Source organism: Thalassophryne amazonica, chromosome 11 (assembly GCF_902500255.1).
Source record: "Thalassophryne amazonica chromosome 11, fThaAma1.1, whole genome shotgun sequence".
Taxonomy (NCBI): domain Eukaryota; kingdom Metazoa; phylum Chordata; class Actinopteri; order Batrachoidiformes; family Batrachoididae; genus Thalassophryne; species Thalassophryne amazonica.
The window spans coordinates 10,462,642-10,480,245 of NC_047113.1; the positions used below are offsets into that span (position 1 = coordinate 10,462,642).

The window sequence follows — 17,604 nt, forward strand, 5'->3', positions numbered from 1 at the left end:
ATTTGTCTATGTGCTCCCACAACTGTGGAGTTGCCAAGCAACACACATGATGTGCCAGAGTGTCGGCTCCCCCCTCAACAAATGTGCCGTGCGTGTATATCGTGCGTGTGTTGTCCTCCCCTGCCCCCCCCCCGCAACACGTGGGTGCACACTTGCATGGCATGCTGATATTTATGTACAGATGGGGAGTGGCCAGCCAGAGGGCACACAGGACAGTGAGCTGCTTTTCAGCTGATTGCTGGCCAGAGGCTCACTGACAGCTGAAAACTTATAGACAGGAGTTTGATTCCAAGCCTGTCTGCCTGAGGCTACCATCTGTGTTGTTGGATAACACACTTCATCTATGCTGACACAGTCCACCCAGTATTCTTAGCTGACCCTAGCTGAGAAAGACACCTGCAGTCGACTATCATTCTACCCAGAAAGCGTCATAGTCTCTCGTTGGCTTCATGTTCCAGGAGTAAGAGTTAAGTCCCAGCCTGATGGGCCACAGTTGGCCCAGAATGGGTTTAGTCTCTGCACCTGAACATTTTAGACCACCACAGGTTCCAATGTGAAACTTACGAGGACACCTGACTTCTGTACTGAGCCAACTGGGCTAGTTAAGCCCACACTGGCCCAAAACCAATTTTGTCATGTCATCGGGCCAGTGTTATTGTTAACCATGCCTCTATGCTACTTTATGGATTCATCAATTAATTCAAGTCCAGACATTTTTGTTTTATGGTGCTACTCTCTAAGATGTTGTAATCATGTGTGTGTATGAAAGTACACGATTCAAAAGCCAGTGTGTTCATTTTAAACAAAGTGGGGTATCACTTTGCTTTCGTCTTACTCAGTGATTTAAAACACAAGTTTTTTTAATTTTCCACCTCAAGGATTGGCACAGCCACCTAGCAGTATAGCTCTACATAGATCCCTTGCATATTTAAAGCAAAAAAAAAAAGCTAGATCAAGCTACATCAGCCCAAAATAACAGTCACTCTAGTTGGAAAGGGGTCTGATCTTGTTCTGTTCCTGCTCTTCCTATAGTAGGGAGGGGTGTTATTTCAAATTTTTTTGAAATCTATAAAGTTTTGCATGGAATATGGAAATATACATGGAATAAACCATAACAGTATAATTTTTGGGTCATTTAGTTCCAAAACCCATATGGACGGAGCGTTTGAAAATTTCAAGTAACGCGTGTGTCGTATATGTACTGTTGACGTAGAAAACGACTCTGTTGCTTATAATTAGTTCATTGTGGCCATGTCATTCTTTACATGTGATGATTATACTCAACTGATGTTCCTGAAATAAAAACTACATAGATTTTGTTTGTTACAACTGATTGTAACATATGTACTGAAATTAGGTTTTTTGTCAATTACTCTTAAAAAAAACACCAGAAAGGCTTAATGTTACTATAGAAGTTGAATATAATCTTGGAGTCAAGCAACATTTGGAGCCAAATTTTAAGTCTCTAGGTGCAGCGTTTCTCAAGATATGACATTTTCGTCAATATTTTTAGCGATTGTTGAACCCGATATCTTCACTGGCTCCGTCCATATAGGTTTTTGGAACCAAATGACCCAAAATTTATCCCGCTATGGTTTATTCCATGTATATTTTCATACTCCATGCAAACATTTATAGATTTCCAAATTTTTTGAAATAACACCCCTCCCTACCTATAGACATATTTTAAACAGACTTTAGTAACTGGAGAGGCCATGCTGTCAGGGATGGTCATGTGTCCATCACAGAAGTACATGTTTGTGTACATAAACCTGAGAGGGAAGAAAGGTGTGCCATTAACAAAGGAACTGGATGACAGCACATATCTGGGAAATAACACATGGAACACACTGCCACAGTTATACACTGAGCATCACATGTGATCACTCATGTGACAGGCAGTTAATCCATGTTGTCAAATGTTGTACGGAAAATCATCTTGTTGTGTGACTATCATTTTCAAAATGCTACTTGTGGTGACACTCTTTTCTGTCCTTCAGTGTATTCACATTCACAAGCTGATGTGGATGCACCACTGTCACTGTTGGACTAAACATCAGAGAATATGTAAATTGTCAGTGTCATGATCTGAATGTCCTTTTGAATGTGTGTATGCGAGATGAAGAAGAGATACAGTGGAAAAACTGATTGTGATCAGGTTGTAGATGTGTAAATAAATGAGTATCTTCCTCATATCAATCATTCATCATCGAGTTAATTCAGAGTCAGAATTAATATTATGTCTGACAGTCTGTTGCTGCTTCTTTTAATATCCACTGCTTGTTAACGAATGCCACATTATGCAGCGCTGTCTGTTTCTCTGCATTTAAATTCAGGTGCATTTAGCTTCCAGCTATATTTGCCGACATCCTAATACCCAGTTTCCTTTCGGATTGGGTGTTTATTATTTTTTATTAATTTATGCATGTCCAGGCTTGGCAGCTAGAGGAGTTCCAATTTGGTTTGGTTCCAGATTCTGGACCTGGAACACATCTACAATACATTTGCGCCCATTGCACATTTTTAATCCATGCCTCAGGGGTAGTACTTTTTGCTAACTTGGGACTAATGCCTCATTTTCATATACTTGTGTGTACGCGTCTTTGACAATCATTTTCACATTCATTTCTAAGATGTCTGATGTATGTACAAACATCCTTCTTTGATTTTTTTCCTACTTTCTGGAATTTGTCTGAAGTATGTTGGAAATTGAACTTTTCAGAGTATTTCATGAGACTGGTGGCAGCTCCTTCATTTCAGTTGTTTGACTTTTGATAGTGAAATAGCGTAACTGTATGTTTGTATGAAATCCTAACGGATCATCTAAGAGGTTTCTGCTGCAATATTCACACTGAGTGCAATTCTCAGAATTAATGTTGTATGCTAACGGCATTAACACTTTTAGCCGCTGTTGGTAGGTTCATCTGTTAGGTACAGTTTTATTGAGAAAATAAGGAGCTCACAACTTTTGTCCCCTCTCAAGCAAATTCTTATGAGAACCACTGCACTGTCACCATGATTTCATAATATCTGAAGGTTAGCCTGTTAGCTTAGGCAGTTGGGCTCTAAGACACGGGCATTTTAAGGTGTCTGTTGTCGCACACTGAGCCACCTACACACCACCCCTTTACACATTAATGAGTTCATTGTGTCACTGCTATCAACATAGTGACACCCAGACCGTGGCCAGAACAGAACAGTTGACATGAAGCCCAAGTCTAGGCCATGGTCTTAGATCATTGGTGCGAGCAGCTGGAGTATGTGTAACCACATCGTGCAGCTGTTGTGAAAAATAAAGAAAAATACAAGCCACCCACGGGATTCGAACCTGCAATGTACAAAAGCTCTGGTTGCCAGCCAGAAACTTTACCACTGCACTACCATCGCTGTCCTATAAAAGGTGTGGATAAATGGCTGAAATCAAGGTGTGGAAAAATGGCTGAAATCAACAAGGACATAAATGTATTTTTTAAAAAAAGAGAAAAAAGCATTGTGATAACTGACCAAACGCATTTGTTACGACGTATTTTTGATACGTGACTGAAAGTGGCATATTTGTCGCACTGTTGGCTTGTCATATATCCTGCAGTGCGCTGCTCACAGGACACACGTGTCTTGTCAGACAGACATGTCATTCAGATCGCCTGCTGTGTGTCCACATGAACTGACAGTCCATTTCAGCTGGGACAGCCTGTCAATGTGTGTGCTCTCCAGCCCGTCGCAAAAGCGATATATATTTTTATGTATTTCCACGTGAGGACAGCAAGCACACACACACACATGCACGCGTGTCTGTCAAAACACATTACCTATTCTGCAGCTGTGATGTCCAGGACAAGAGTTGTCAACAGCCACTGCTGTTGGCAGGCAGCCATACCCCTGACCAGTCAGCGGACAGACCAATGTGTCATTCTGTGATCAGATGAGAGGCGCCTCAACTGTGTGGGGAAGGGGAGCAGGTGAGAGCGGGAGGGAGTGTGCAAAACACATGCACATGTGCTGTAATGGAACTGACACTCTGGCACGCCACATGTGTACTCAGCAACTCCACAGTCATGAGGGCACTTGAACAAATTTCACCAGCAGCTCGAAAGTGATCGTCTGCTGACTGTTTTTGTGCTAACAGCGCAAATGGACACACATTTTCTAAGTGCCAAGCGTGAAGTGTTAGATGCTTGTGTGTATCACCTGGAATCTGGCCAGCGCCTGCCGTGAGAGGGACCGACTTGGCTCTCACAGCGCACACTGTCTTTCAGCCGCTGGTGTGCGCAGATAATTGTAGCAACAGGTGGACAAGGTGTTGGAGGAAGCTCCGATTTTATATGTATTGCATATGATTCCTGCTTCATGTGCAATTCGACCACATTCGTACTATGTGTGAAGGAGCCCTTACGTTTACTGTTGGTGTTCACTGCATATATTTCACACAACTGGTTGATGCAAAACAGACAAAATTAGCCTCTGGTAGCTGCTCTGGTTTCTGTAAAAATAAGTAATTTCTTTGCGATGAACATGAGGATGTATTGCATATATTACAGAGATTATAGAAATGGTATTTGGAAGCAAGATGTAATAGGGTTTAATATTTAGAACCAAATGGCAATATTTAGACACAACATGTAAGAAAACAAGACTGTTTTAGTTGCCATGGTGCCAAAATTACTTTTCACCAACACAGCACACAGCCATTAATGACAGCAGGTGTGTGTGTGTGTGTGTGTGTGTGTGTGTGTGTGTGTGTGTGTGTGTGTGTGTGTGTGTGTGTGTGTGTGTGTGTGTGTGTGTGTCTGGAATCATATTTAAGCCAACATACTGGAGTGAAAGTGAAGTGGGCCATTGTGGAGGATTTGCTGTTAACCTGAATTCCACTCTTATAAAGACAATGACTTTTCACCTCTTTAAATCCTCTCTGAGATCATTCATTTTAACTGTTAACATAGAGGGTCTGTCTGTCAACAGAAAAGAAAAAATGTATAAATGAGAACAAGTAAATAATTTATTCAGATGCACGACACAGATTCTAAGTGATTTATAAGTAATGATTAGAGAAGAACAGGACAAACCAGAGCTAAAACTAGGTTAGACTAATGCATTTGTATTACTGCGCTCCACAACTGGGTGCTTCTGAGATCCCGCCAGTGGGTTGAAATCAAGGTAAAAGAAAAATGTTATTGACTCCTATTTGGGGCAACATATCCTCCAGCTACACTTCTGCCGTGCTTAATGGTGTTCTGGCTTGACAGGTGATTCAAGCAGATATTGTCCTCTGCAAATATCCATCCTTATTTTCTGAATGTGATTATTCCAGTTAAGGGTGCTGGAGCCTATGCCAGTAGTCAGTGGGCGAGAGGTGGGATACACCCTGGACAGGCCACCAGTCATCACAGGGGCCCCCGCAAGTATCAATCAATTTCAATCATTCAATTTTTTTTTTATATAGCGCCAAATCACAACAAACAGTTGCCCCAAGGCGCTTTATATTGTAAGGCAAGGCCATACAATAATTATGTAAAACCCCAACGGTCAAAACGACCCCCTGTGAGCAAGCACTTGGCTACAGTGGGAAGGAAAAACTCCATTTTAACAGGAAGAAACCTCCAGCAGAACCAGGCTCAGGGAGGGGCAGTCTTCTGCTAGGACTGGTTGGGGCTGAGGGAGAGAACCAGGAAAAAGACATGCTGTGGAGGGGAGCAGAGATCGATCACTAATGATTAAATGCAGAGTGGTGCATACAGAGCAAAAAGAGAAAGAAACAGTGCATCATGGGAACCCCCCAGCAGTCTACGTCTATAGCAGCATAACTAAGGGATGGTTCAGGGTCACCTGATCCAGCCCTAACTATAAGCTTTAGCAAAAAGGAAAGTTTTAAACCTAATCTTAAAAGTAGAGAGGGTGTCTGTCTCCCTGATCTGAATTGGGAGCTGGTTCCACAGGAGAGGAGCCTGAAAGCTGAAGGCTCTGCCTCCCATTCTACTCTTACAAACCCTAGGAACTACAAGTAAGCCTGCAGTCTGAGAGTATGACACGCATGATCCCAAAAAAGTACTTCTGATACTTCATTCATGTTTGCAATATGTAGCAGATCATAAATGAGATGTTCTGTTGTTTTAAATGAGATGATGATGAAAAATTCCAACAATGGAAGATGTGAGAGCAGCAGCCACACACTGTGGCTGTATGTGCCCTTGAAATTGAAAATTTTCAACTGGTTGTTCTTGTGCTAGTGACAAGGAAAAACTGGATTCTGGACTATCCCAATATGTTATTGATGAGTACCAGACTCAAACATATCAGCTGGAAAATGTCCTTTCCTTTAGGGATTTGGCTTTATTCCTTTCCAGAATGCAGTGAGGGAGCAGCAGGGCATCACTACGTAGAGAAGCATTTGCCACAACTTCGTCTAAGAAATCAGTCATTTTCTACTTCCTTCATTAGTGGAGTGGAAATATTACAACAGACTAATTACACAAACACCAATTTAGTGCCGCAATTTCCGGAGCAAGTCACACATTTTTTCTCTATGTGGAACTCACTTTTTAACACATTTAAACGTTTCCCTGGGGGCGAGTTTAACGACAGACAGGAACTCAGTAGCACATGTGCACACCACAGCGTGGTTGTTTCTGAACATAAGAACTATCAATTTCTTAAAATAAGCAAAATGGACAAAAAAGTGGGATGGCCAACACAATGGATGTTATGTGACACAGTTTAGATGGGAGAAATTGCCAGATGGGCATGGATAGAGACATGTGCATACAGTGGATATTTGCAGGAAGCCCTCAACCTGTGGTGTGTAACAAAATTACTTTTAAATTACAAAAATAATCAAGATGGAAAAATAAACAAATGTTGGACAGCATGCAGATGGACAACAGTAGATTTTGCAGAAAGTCCTCAGCTTGTGTGCACCCAAAGGACTTTTAAATTCCAAAAAAATCCAAGGCAGACAAATAAACGTGCACTGGCCAACATGTTGACTGTTATTTGATGCAGTTAAGACAAAAGGAATCTCGTCAGATGGGCAAAGATGGACATGTGAACAGTGGATGTTTTCATAACGCCGATAAGGTTGTGGTATGCACAAAAATGATTTTTATTCCAAAAATAAGTAAGAAGGACAAAAAAGTGCATTGAACAACATAGTGGATGTTAGTTGACTTAAGTGAACATGGATTGCTTTTGAAAACACTACAATAAAATTGTGAGTACATTTGATTTTTTTTTTTTATTTGTGCTTTAATTTGGGATTTTTGTGCTTTATTGTAGTATACTTCTATGATTGACATTTATTCTTTTATTGCTGGAGTTTGTTTTGTTTAGTGTGTTGATTCCCGGGAAAGTCCTTTATAAATCATTTCTAATTTTATTATCATTAATAACAAGTGCACAATTTTTCGGCATATACTGTATACAAGCCGCAACGGAGTATACTTCACAGGACTTCCCAAATTAGTAAAAAAAACAACCTATGACATATTCAGTACATACCTGTATTCAGGATATCATTGTTATAGTGAAAAAGTGTTTGCTTGTGTTCTGATTTAGAATGACGATAACATTTAGTGACGTAACACCAGTGGTGGGCACAGTTCCACTAATCTGTTAACTGCTAATTAGTGAAGCTAATATTTTTATTAGCTAATTAGCTTTTCAGCTAACTTTGAAAACCATCAGCAGACCAATTAGCTTCCGCTAAATGTAGTTTTGATAACTTTCAGTCTGCTGACATTTTTTTTTTTTGCTGGCATAGAGATAAAACTGAACGGTCAGAAACATCTGTAAAACCTAAAGTCCTACATGCTAATATCTGTTGTGTGCTTTGCAATAAACAGACCACTGTGAGAACACAGTCCTCCCCCAGTAAAAGTGGACAGACCAGCTGCTATTGCAAAGAAGAAAGAAGAAAAAAAAAATCATTTACTTTTAACATGCCAATATTCACAGAGTGGGCAGGAGTCATGAACTGCAAAGCACCTTTCACTCATGGTTTCATTTACAGTCAACTAATTTCAGACAGTTTAGCGAAAATAACGGCAGCTCTGTCCTTTTTACAAAGTGAAAATATCAGCTATATGTTTTAGTTTTAAAGTAATGCTCAAAGTCTGAAGGTTTGATGTTAAACAGACACATGTGCCGAAAGGCTAATATTTTCACTTTAAGTTGCCGTTAATTTCGATAACTTGTCCTGAATTAGTTTGTTTATAATTTTAACCATAAGTCAAAACTGCCTTGCTGTGCATGACTCCTGTTACATGTCTTTTTTTTTTTTGCTCCCCTTCCTTTCTCTCTGGTCACCAGATCTCTTTGCTGAGAGAAGGCTGACATTAAATAGAAGCGCTGGCTCGCTGTTGTTTGTGATTGCCTGTGAATTTATTCAGAAGTATCAGTAGCTGCAGTGTACTGGAGTCGATACTAAAAGTTATTGGTTTAATTTTTAGGGATTTATCAGTCTACCTTTATAAAAGGTAACTTTTCAGTTAGTGGATTAACTGTTATGGAAGATAACCTTTGGTTAGCAGTGCCCACTTCTGTCTAACACTATACATCTTCCACATTGCATAAATTGGCTCACTGCACAGTCCAAGTGTTATTGGTTGTTCCCACCCAATGCAGTTGAGGTTTCCATCCCTCGTGCACAGTGGTCAGTCAACAGTCTCCAGGAATAGGAATGGATGAAATGTTTATACATTGTAAAGCTGTTTCATAATGCACACAAATTGTTTGTTTAATAAATTTACCATCCAATATTTGTTCTCGTGAGAATTGTATTTATTATTTTTACATCCTTGGCTCTTTTTTCCCGATAATCTCATTAATGTAACAATTACTGAACTCAAGAATGTGATTTATGCTATGGCACTCTAATTGTACAAGTGCCATTGATTCTCACTGTAGTTTCAGCTGAAATAAATAAATAAATAAAATTGTGAATCTTCAACTACAGGCCAAGTAAATTTCTGGCTCTATATCAGATTGTCATTGTCTTTCTTTGACCCGCACATAAACCAACGACTGCAACATATGTTCTGTTAAATTCATAAGTTTCAATTAATCTTAACCCAGCTGACTAGAATCACATTTTAGCTGTTATTGTTGAAGTGCTGCATGGTATATCATGTCACCTCACTCATCAATGATGAAATTTGTGTGTAAAATGTGTTTTTCACAACTGATTTTTATTGGTTAATTTCTGCACCTGTATAGCCTGAACAGATGTTGATGTGTCTGTCCTTGTCTATATATTCTACAGGGGTTTTGACAAAGTATTTATACACATTCATGGCAGGAATTGCTGGATATGTTCTCATATGTCTCGTCTCATATTGATGTGCATGATGGGCCTGTCATCACTATCAATAATAGGCCATCAATAAGTAGTGATACCCTGTCCATAGGTATACAAATTAAGCAATGACCTTTAACATGCATCTGAAACCTTAGATTCTTCTTGTGCTGCTGCCTCTGTGGACCTCAGCTTAAATCAAGGCATTTAGTATTTTATGTTATCGCCACCCCGTTTAACCCATTTTGACCACACCGTGGCAAACTGTGCCTTTGATGGCAAAGCCGAAGACATCAATCATTGACTCTCAAATGTCAAGAGTGAGTACTACAAGGCTTTCTGCCTTTGATATAATGTGTCATCTGTGGCGTAAATACTGACTGTAGTTGGAAATGGCATGTTTAAATTCTCCAGATAAGTTGGAATGAGATGTTTTGAATTCAGACTGGGCAACACACAGACATGATGCTGCTGGGTTTCTTAACTTCAGGCCTTTGCATGGGGCTGGGGGGGAGTCACTAAATAATCTATAACCTCTCAGCGTGTGCACGTCTGTGCATGGGTTACATCCTGAGACTGTATCCCAGTGTGAAAAAATCAATAAGACCAGCCAGTCAGCACGGGCACGTGTGCCCATACGCACACATGAGTAGCAAACCCACACGGTCAAACAGGCACACGTACACATCATGATACACACGTTGTCTCTGCTATGACACCCTCCCTTACCACCAGTCCGTTCTCGCCCGCACGCAGCCTGGAAAATTGATGCGCTCTTTAAGAGCCCTCCTCTCTGTCTGTGTTACACTCTATCCATCTACACACCACTTCCAACCCCAAGTTGAGAAAACCGAGAGCGAAAACAGCTCAGCACCAACTCTCGCATCATGCCGCGCTTCATACACCCAAGGCTTGGATGGTGTTCCGCAAGCTCCACGTTTCATCATCTTCACATAATAATGAGGCACTACTGTGTGTCACTTTGTCTCATTTCATATCGTTAATGTAGCCACTGGTCCACGATGAGTTAAATATTATTCTCAAACTCCAGCGTACTTCATTAAAGCAAGAAAGCCAACAATGACACTTCTTTGGGCATTTATGTTTTCATCAGTTCCAGAGGAACATCTGTGTGTGTGGGCACGTCTATGCACACACGCATATCAGATACTGAAACACACAGCGGGAAAAATAACCCGAATCCACGCACGCTTACGCGTGCACATCCGCCTGAGGTTAATTATCATGGGGTGAGAGGCAATTAATGTAGCACAAATTAGAGAGCCTTTTATGTGTGGAGGACTAAGAAGGGCTTCTGGTGGTCTCTGGGAAATGCAGGAGAGATCACATTTAGAGCATAAAACATAGCACAGGATGCTGAACAAGACAGTAATCCGGACGTAAGATGACACAACACATCAATTAGCATCTTGCGCTTTGCCATCACAGCTGTCTCGGTGAGGTAGATTAGAATTCCGATGCTTCAAATCCATTTTCGGCATACAGCCAACAAATCAAACAGAGCCGAGATTTATAGCGTTGAAGCTGACATGTTAAAAAAACAACACTAAAAATACATGAACAGAAATACAAGATGATTACTACCTTAGGTCGTTACGCTAACCGCGTTTCATCTCTACGCGCAGTGTCACCAATTTATATCAAAACAAGCAGAAACTGCTAACTTTCCTGTTCTGCTTTTTCTACTGTCTTTATTCTCTTGTCATTGTGCTGTGACTTATGTTTTGTGGCAGTGCAGCAAGATTACAATAATTTGTTTATTTCATTAATTAAATCTAGCTAATTACTGTTTTTTGTGCATCACTTTTCCATAAATGTTGGCTCGCTCATTTTGGGGGTAATATCTTTCGAGCAGATAGCAATCCATCAATTATTCTGCCCTCCTCTCACCACTCCCTCTCTCTTCTCTCCCCACCAACTCGTTCTTTTATCTTGGCCGTTCCCCGCAGCATTCTCTTGCCGTCGTTCGCCGTGTAATCTCGGGGATTGTGTAGTCTCTTGATGTGAGAGGTGATGGCTACAGCAGGATGAGCGTGATAATCTGTCATGCTGGATTACAGCCTAATCTCTAATCTCTCTGGTCCAACCTCTGCCCGCGGACCACCTCTTCGGTGCCAGTTTTATTAATCTGTGGCGCCGCATCCATGGCTTAGCTCAGCCCATTTTGATTTCCCGGCTTTTATCGAGCACATAAAGCAATAGAAGTTGAAACAATAGACGGTTATGACGCAGCACTCGGAAGTGAATTCCATGACCCCTGTGCACTCTGTTGCAGGATTTAACTGATGATGAGAGTTTTAATCCTCAGAATGTGAGGATTCATCAAGAAGAGTTGCTTTAGGGGTGTCCCAGGTTGCCCAAATTGCAATGCGTTGCAGTTTGCCTCATACTTTCTCTCTATAAGTGCTGAACATGAGCTCCAACAGCATCCAACATAATATCCATCAGAAACAGTCTGAGCGTGAAGGTTGCTGTGTCCTGCCTGACTCCATGACCTGGAACACTCACAATTAATGTCCTATATCACAGGGTTACATTGGTGTTAGTAATTTCTCTGGCTAGTTGAGAGACGGCTGAGTGCAGAAAGGCGATTCCAGTCACGTACTGGCTAAGAGGGAACATGATTAACCAATTACTTGGCCTGCCTAATAAATGAGTAATCAGTTCAAGGCTGATCTGTGGACTGATGTCTCTCTGTCATATTAGAACATTCATTGTGCTGAGTGTTATGTGTGCCAGCCAGGGTCCTAATGCAATAGGAACTTATTGGAATTCATGCCAATGGATATACAGTAAGCCTGAGCATGTTCCTCTCATAATGTTAAAATGTTCCTATTTACATTTCAGAGATTTTCATGGTGTTACTGCTGATTTAATAATTGTGGATCTTTTAAAGTCCCATAACAGGTTCGTAATAAAAAGTGAATACACTGAAAAAAGAGAATGTTTGAGCCAACTTAAAAAAAAGTGTTACAATTTGTAAAAACCTGAATGAATTAAATTGTTTAAACTTAACTTTGAAAGTTAAATCAACTCTACTCAACTTAATTCATTCAGGTTTTTACAAATTGTAACACTTTTTTAAATTGGTTCAAACATCCACCCTTTTCAGGTTTCAAATCCCGCAAAACTTCAAAGAGTTCGCCGCGCTGCGAGATCTCAGTAACAAGAACTGCACTGAGACGCTCTGATCACGCTGCACTTTAACCACTGCACACGGACAACACCATTAACATCATAACATAAAACTATTTTTATATTGTGCCTAAAACTCTCATGAATATATTCTCTGGGTTTATAGACATTGTTATTGCGTTTGTTTTATGTAAACATGTGAGAATCACAGTCTGTCTCTCCGTTATTTTTAATGGGAGCTGCTGTGAGCTACAATCGCTTCCTGATCATGTCATTCTGGGGGAAAGTCAAGTTTGGTCTTTAACGTCTTGATTATTGTTCTTTACAACACTGTTTGTCCTCTTTGTTCCAGACTAATATATATATAATATGTCTGAAATTCGGTTTGCATTTATTAAATTCCACGCAGATTAAACGTAGCAAACACGGATTATTTGTTATAATCGTTTTAGCAAATTTTCAGGGTATCATGCATGCAGTCTCTTATTGATGTGAAGCATCAAAAAAACACATTTTTGTAGTATAATATTCATTTAGTACAATTGTCATCCTGTGGATTCTCTATGTTGTTTTGACTGCAATGACTCTCTGGCGCGCAAGGGATTATGGGATACATGAAAACCCCAAATTCTCTTTTTTCAGTGTATAATTACTGGATTTCTATTTCAAATAGCAGATGCAGACATGTGCATAAGAAGAGAAATGAGACAATAACAGAATGAGGATGAAGTCATTCTACTAAACACAAATTAGATTGTGGTTTTGTCTTTAAATTTTCAGAGAAATCAAACATTGGTGTAAAATGCAGCGGGTTACCTTTATTCAATGTTGACCATGTCATTTCAAGCCAGTCAGAAGAGTACAGAAGAAAAGAAGAAGAAATAAGTCCAATATAAGCTCTGAGGCCCATTGGTGCTGGTGCTTATCCACGGATACTGTAGCGTGAAGCGAATGAGAGTGGATTGCTCCCCCTGGATGAAACTCCAAGGCCAGTCCCATTTACAACCAGGACGAGTGAGACAATGCAAATTAAATATCTTGTCCAAGGACAAAGACAGGTAGCATGACCAGCAATCAAACTCGTCTACATATTAGGCACATCATAAATTCCCATGGAAACATCCAGTGTGGCTGGAATTGTAGCAAATAACTGTGCTGACATAGGATTCTATTATCTGTAATCGATGCATAATTGGGTCTCCAGGGACAAGAAAAGACTCCTCTGTGTATAATGTTTCAGACAGACCTCACCTGATGGGAAGGATGATAAGCCATCATCATCAGAGACAGGATAATATTACACGAGTAACCGGTGGATTAGTTCAGCATTTTTTCTCCTCATTATGAGCCATTTACCATCAGGTGCAGATGATTTTGGAGAGTGTATTTTTGTACATTTGCCTCTGCAGACCACCATAACTGAGTTGAAATAAAAAAAAAAAATCGATGTGCTGTTGCGTACATTTTCAACATGAATTCAAAATGTCGCATTCCCCATTTTGGAATTATGGAGAATGTTATCCTTATGCCCTTCTCTACAGCCATCCTGAGCACTGTGTGTGGAAGCGTGTCATCATTTCAGCCATGCCGGTGGTGCTCAACATGCTGCTTTGTAGTCATGTGCAAATCCTTGCGCCTGCAAAAACCATGCCAGTGCCGCACACTTTCACATGTGTGTTGTGTGCCATGTCAGTGACTTTTGCTCGGTATACGAGCAACGGTATATGGTATTGCTCGTATGTGTGGACTGCTTAAGATTTCACCACCACTCAGGACGGCATTCAGGCGACAGTCGGCTGTTATGCGCACACATGTCAGGAAGACCAATTCAGTGACATTCCACATGGGAAAGTTATAAACTTTTTGCCTGTTTTTGTGCAATTTTGTGCCGCTGCTTCCTCTCCACCAGTTGTGCGTCAATAAGGTACTAGCCTAACTCAGTTTTGGAGAACTATCTGCTCCAGACAGATTTACCATACACAACCACACTGCCTTTATTTCTTGACAATGGATATAAATGAAGTCCACTGGATCCATGTTCATGATTACACTATGTAACAAATTTTTATTTTTGTTTTGTTCCTGGGTACACAGTGTGTTTTCCTAACCTGTTATGCCTTAAATAAATAGAAAATAGCTGTTATTCCACAGAAACTTTGCTTCTGTGATCAGGACAATGATATTTTGAAATTTGTCTGTTTTCAAGAATATTCTCGATTCGCCTTCACTACTACTGAGTAGTCTTCTAGAATATTCTTTAACTGCTAGAACAGTCCAGAATTATCTAGAAATGTCAAGAAACTTTCTAGAACGTTAAAAAAAAAACAAAATCAAAGTTTGTGCTGAATGTAGTCATTTTTCCATAGACTTTAGACATAAGCAGTTGAAATATAACACTTAGAAGCCAGGAACAAAAATTGTGTTACATAGTGTTACTATTTATAACAATTAAAATTTAATTTTAATTTGATTTTAAAGATTAGTTGTACTGAAAGTAGTCGTGATATTTAGTTTTTCCAAAAACGTTTGGTCTCTGAAGCACACACACACACACACACACACACACACACACACACACACACACACACACACACACACACACACACACACACACACACACACACACACCAATCAGTGCAGGAGGCTGTAGCTGCTGTCAAATTGTCCGTTTCGCAGAGTTACATATATTGTCGGGAGCACTCCTCCCTTTTCAACTTTGAACACACCACCCTTCAACAGACAGGCTGTCTGAAGTAGAATGCAGTGACCTTTACAGCAGTGGTCTGCAAATTGGGGAGGGGGGGGGGCAAAGGGGTGCACGGCCATTGCTGGGAAACGCACACAACTGGGATCAAGTTTGTTTGGATCTCTGATTCACTGTTCATATTCTGAGATCCTTGTTTTTGTTTTCATTTATTTTAACTTTTATTCCAATTTTTATTTTTTGTTTGTGTATATCAAACCCGCAGTGTGTGAAATAGCAAAATAAAGCATGCAGAAGATGTATTCATAAATACCAACTTTACAAGTTGAAAACACAACCCAATCTACCCCAACCCCCCAACAAAGATTTTACACAAAATGCATTGTGAAACTGAGAGTATATATTTTTTTCCCTAATTTTTTTTCTTTCTTTTTTTTCAATAACTAATGATGGGAAAAAAGAAGTAAGCCACTTCTAATTTTTATTATGACACATTTCGACTGGTACACAAAAAGTAAATCAAATCAACTTTGTAAATTTATATAACGCCAATTCATGATGAAATCGTCTCAAGGCGCTTCACACAACATAATAAAAACAGAAAAAACTGAATTAAAAATTTTAAAACACAATAAAAAGATAAAACCATAAAAGAACAAGGAAAACAAACGAGTCTTTAAACGTGATTTAAAAGTCTCCACAGTATCCGACTGCCGTACGTGTTCTGGGAGATTGTTTCACAGAGCTGGAGCATGGTAGGAGAAAGCTCTGTGACCAACAGACTTTTTATTCACCCTGGGAACACATAGAAGTCCTGCACCCTGAGAACGCAGGGCCCAAGCCGGTACATAAGGGCTTATCAGGTCAGCCAGATAGGGAGGTGCAAGTCCATGAACAATTTTATAAACTAATAACAGTATTTTAAAATCTTATCTTGCAGTGACTGGGAGCCAGTGCAGGGACGCCAAAACGGGCGTAATGTGATCAAACTTTACTGAAAGTACTGTCGTTCAATATTCCTAAACTTGAGCACAGACATGCAGTGCTCAAAAAAATTAAGGGAACACAGTGTTGTCCTTATTATTTTGAGCAGTATATTTGTCAATCAATCAATCAATCAATTTTTTTATATAGCGCCAAATCACAACAAACAGTTGCCCCAAGGCGCTTTATATTGTAAGGCAAGGCCATACAATAATTATGTAAAACCCCAACGGTCAAAATGACCCCCTGTGAGCAAGCACTTGGCTACAGTGGGAAGGAAAAACTCCCTTTTAACAGGAAGAAACCTCCAGCAGAACCAGGATCAGGGAGGGGCAGTCCTCTGCTGGGACTGGTTGTGGCTGAGGGAGAGAACCAGGAAAAAGACATGCTGTGGAGGGGAGCAGAGATCGATCACTAATGATTAAATGCAGAGTGGTGCATACAAAGCAAAAAGAGAAAGAAACAGTGCATCATGGGAACATATGTATTGTCCAAAACATATGCAGATTTCTCACCAATTTAATGAGGCCTGTGGGCTTTTCTGCAAACTCAAGAGCCAAAACAGTTTCAGAACAGACATTTAACATGGTTTTACATTTGCTCTGTTGTTATTGAGGGATAAAACATATGAGAAGTTAGTGTTCTAAACATTATGGTGCACCGTGTGCATCAGTTTACCTCTGTCACCAGCGTGTGTGCTCTCAGGGTTGAGTGTATCCAACAGGTGGATGGAGCTGGTCGGCCCAGTCTTACCGCCGTCCTCCTGCTGATGGTCCACTGAGCTCAAGCCGTTCTCATACAGCTGGCTGTCGCTGTGCTGCAGGTGCCAGGTCAGACCTAACAGGTGGACCGCTACACGTACACACACATACAGTGACAGCAAAGTGAGATCATTAGAACAGACAGAAGGAATGGCTATTCAATGTTGTCGTCTTTTTAATTTTTTTTTTACTCAATTATTGCTGTTCTGCAAATAACACCCACGCATACAGGGAAAAAAAAAATCTGGTGCCCACACTCACATGTGCATGCACACATGAACACTGAGCATGGCAAAAGGTGTGCAATTAAGTCAGATCTTCAGAACGAGAGCCCAAGGCTGATGTTAAAGCACTAACACACCCTTTTATGCATGACTAATGATGCTTTGAAAACTACTGCCGATTCACAATCCATATGGGCTTTTAAACAACAAAGGCTATGGAAGGATGCCGGATTCCCCCTCCCCCTCATAAAACTGTTTACTAGGACAACATTCCAACATGCTGTTAAATAAAAACAGCTAACAGCTGCCTATTAAGAAAATTAATTAGTGTCTTGCAAGGCTGTCAATAAAATGTGCAGTGAAACATTCACCTCAGTCTGACCAATCAGTGGGTTACGTTCATGTCGGATTGCACACAAACATCGCTTTAGCTTTCCAGTTAAAAAGAATCCAAAAGGTAATGTCCCTTTGGTGACAGGGAGAACAAAG

The 17,604-nt window shown here is 40.4% G+C and overlaps 1 protein-coding gene across 1 annotated transcript in view; it reads right to left on the reverse strand.

The window, feature by feature from the left end:
- Window positions 1–17,604, reverse strand: part of tenm1 (teneurin transmembrane protein 1) — a 728,712-nt gene that overhangs the window by 365,704 nt on the left and 345,404 nt on the right. Inside the window, 1 exon segment of the mRNA XM_034181415.1 lies at window positions 16,809–16,982. Coding sequence (XP_034037306.1) covers window positions 16,809–16,982 — 174 coding nt within the window.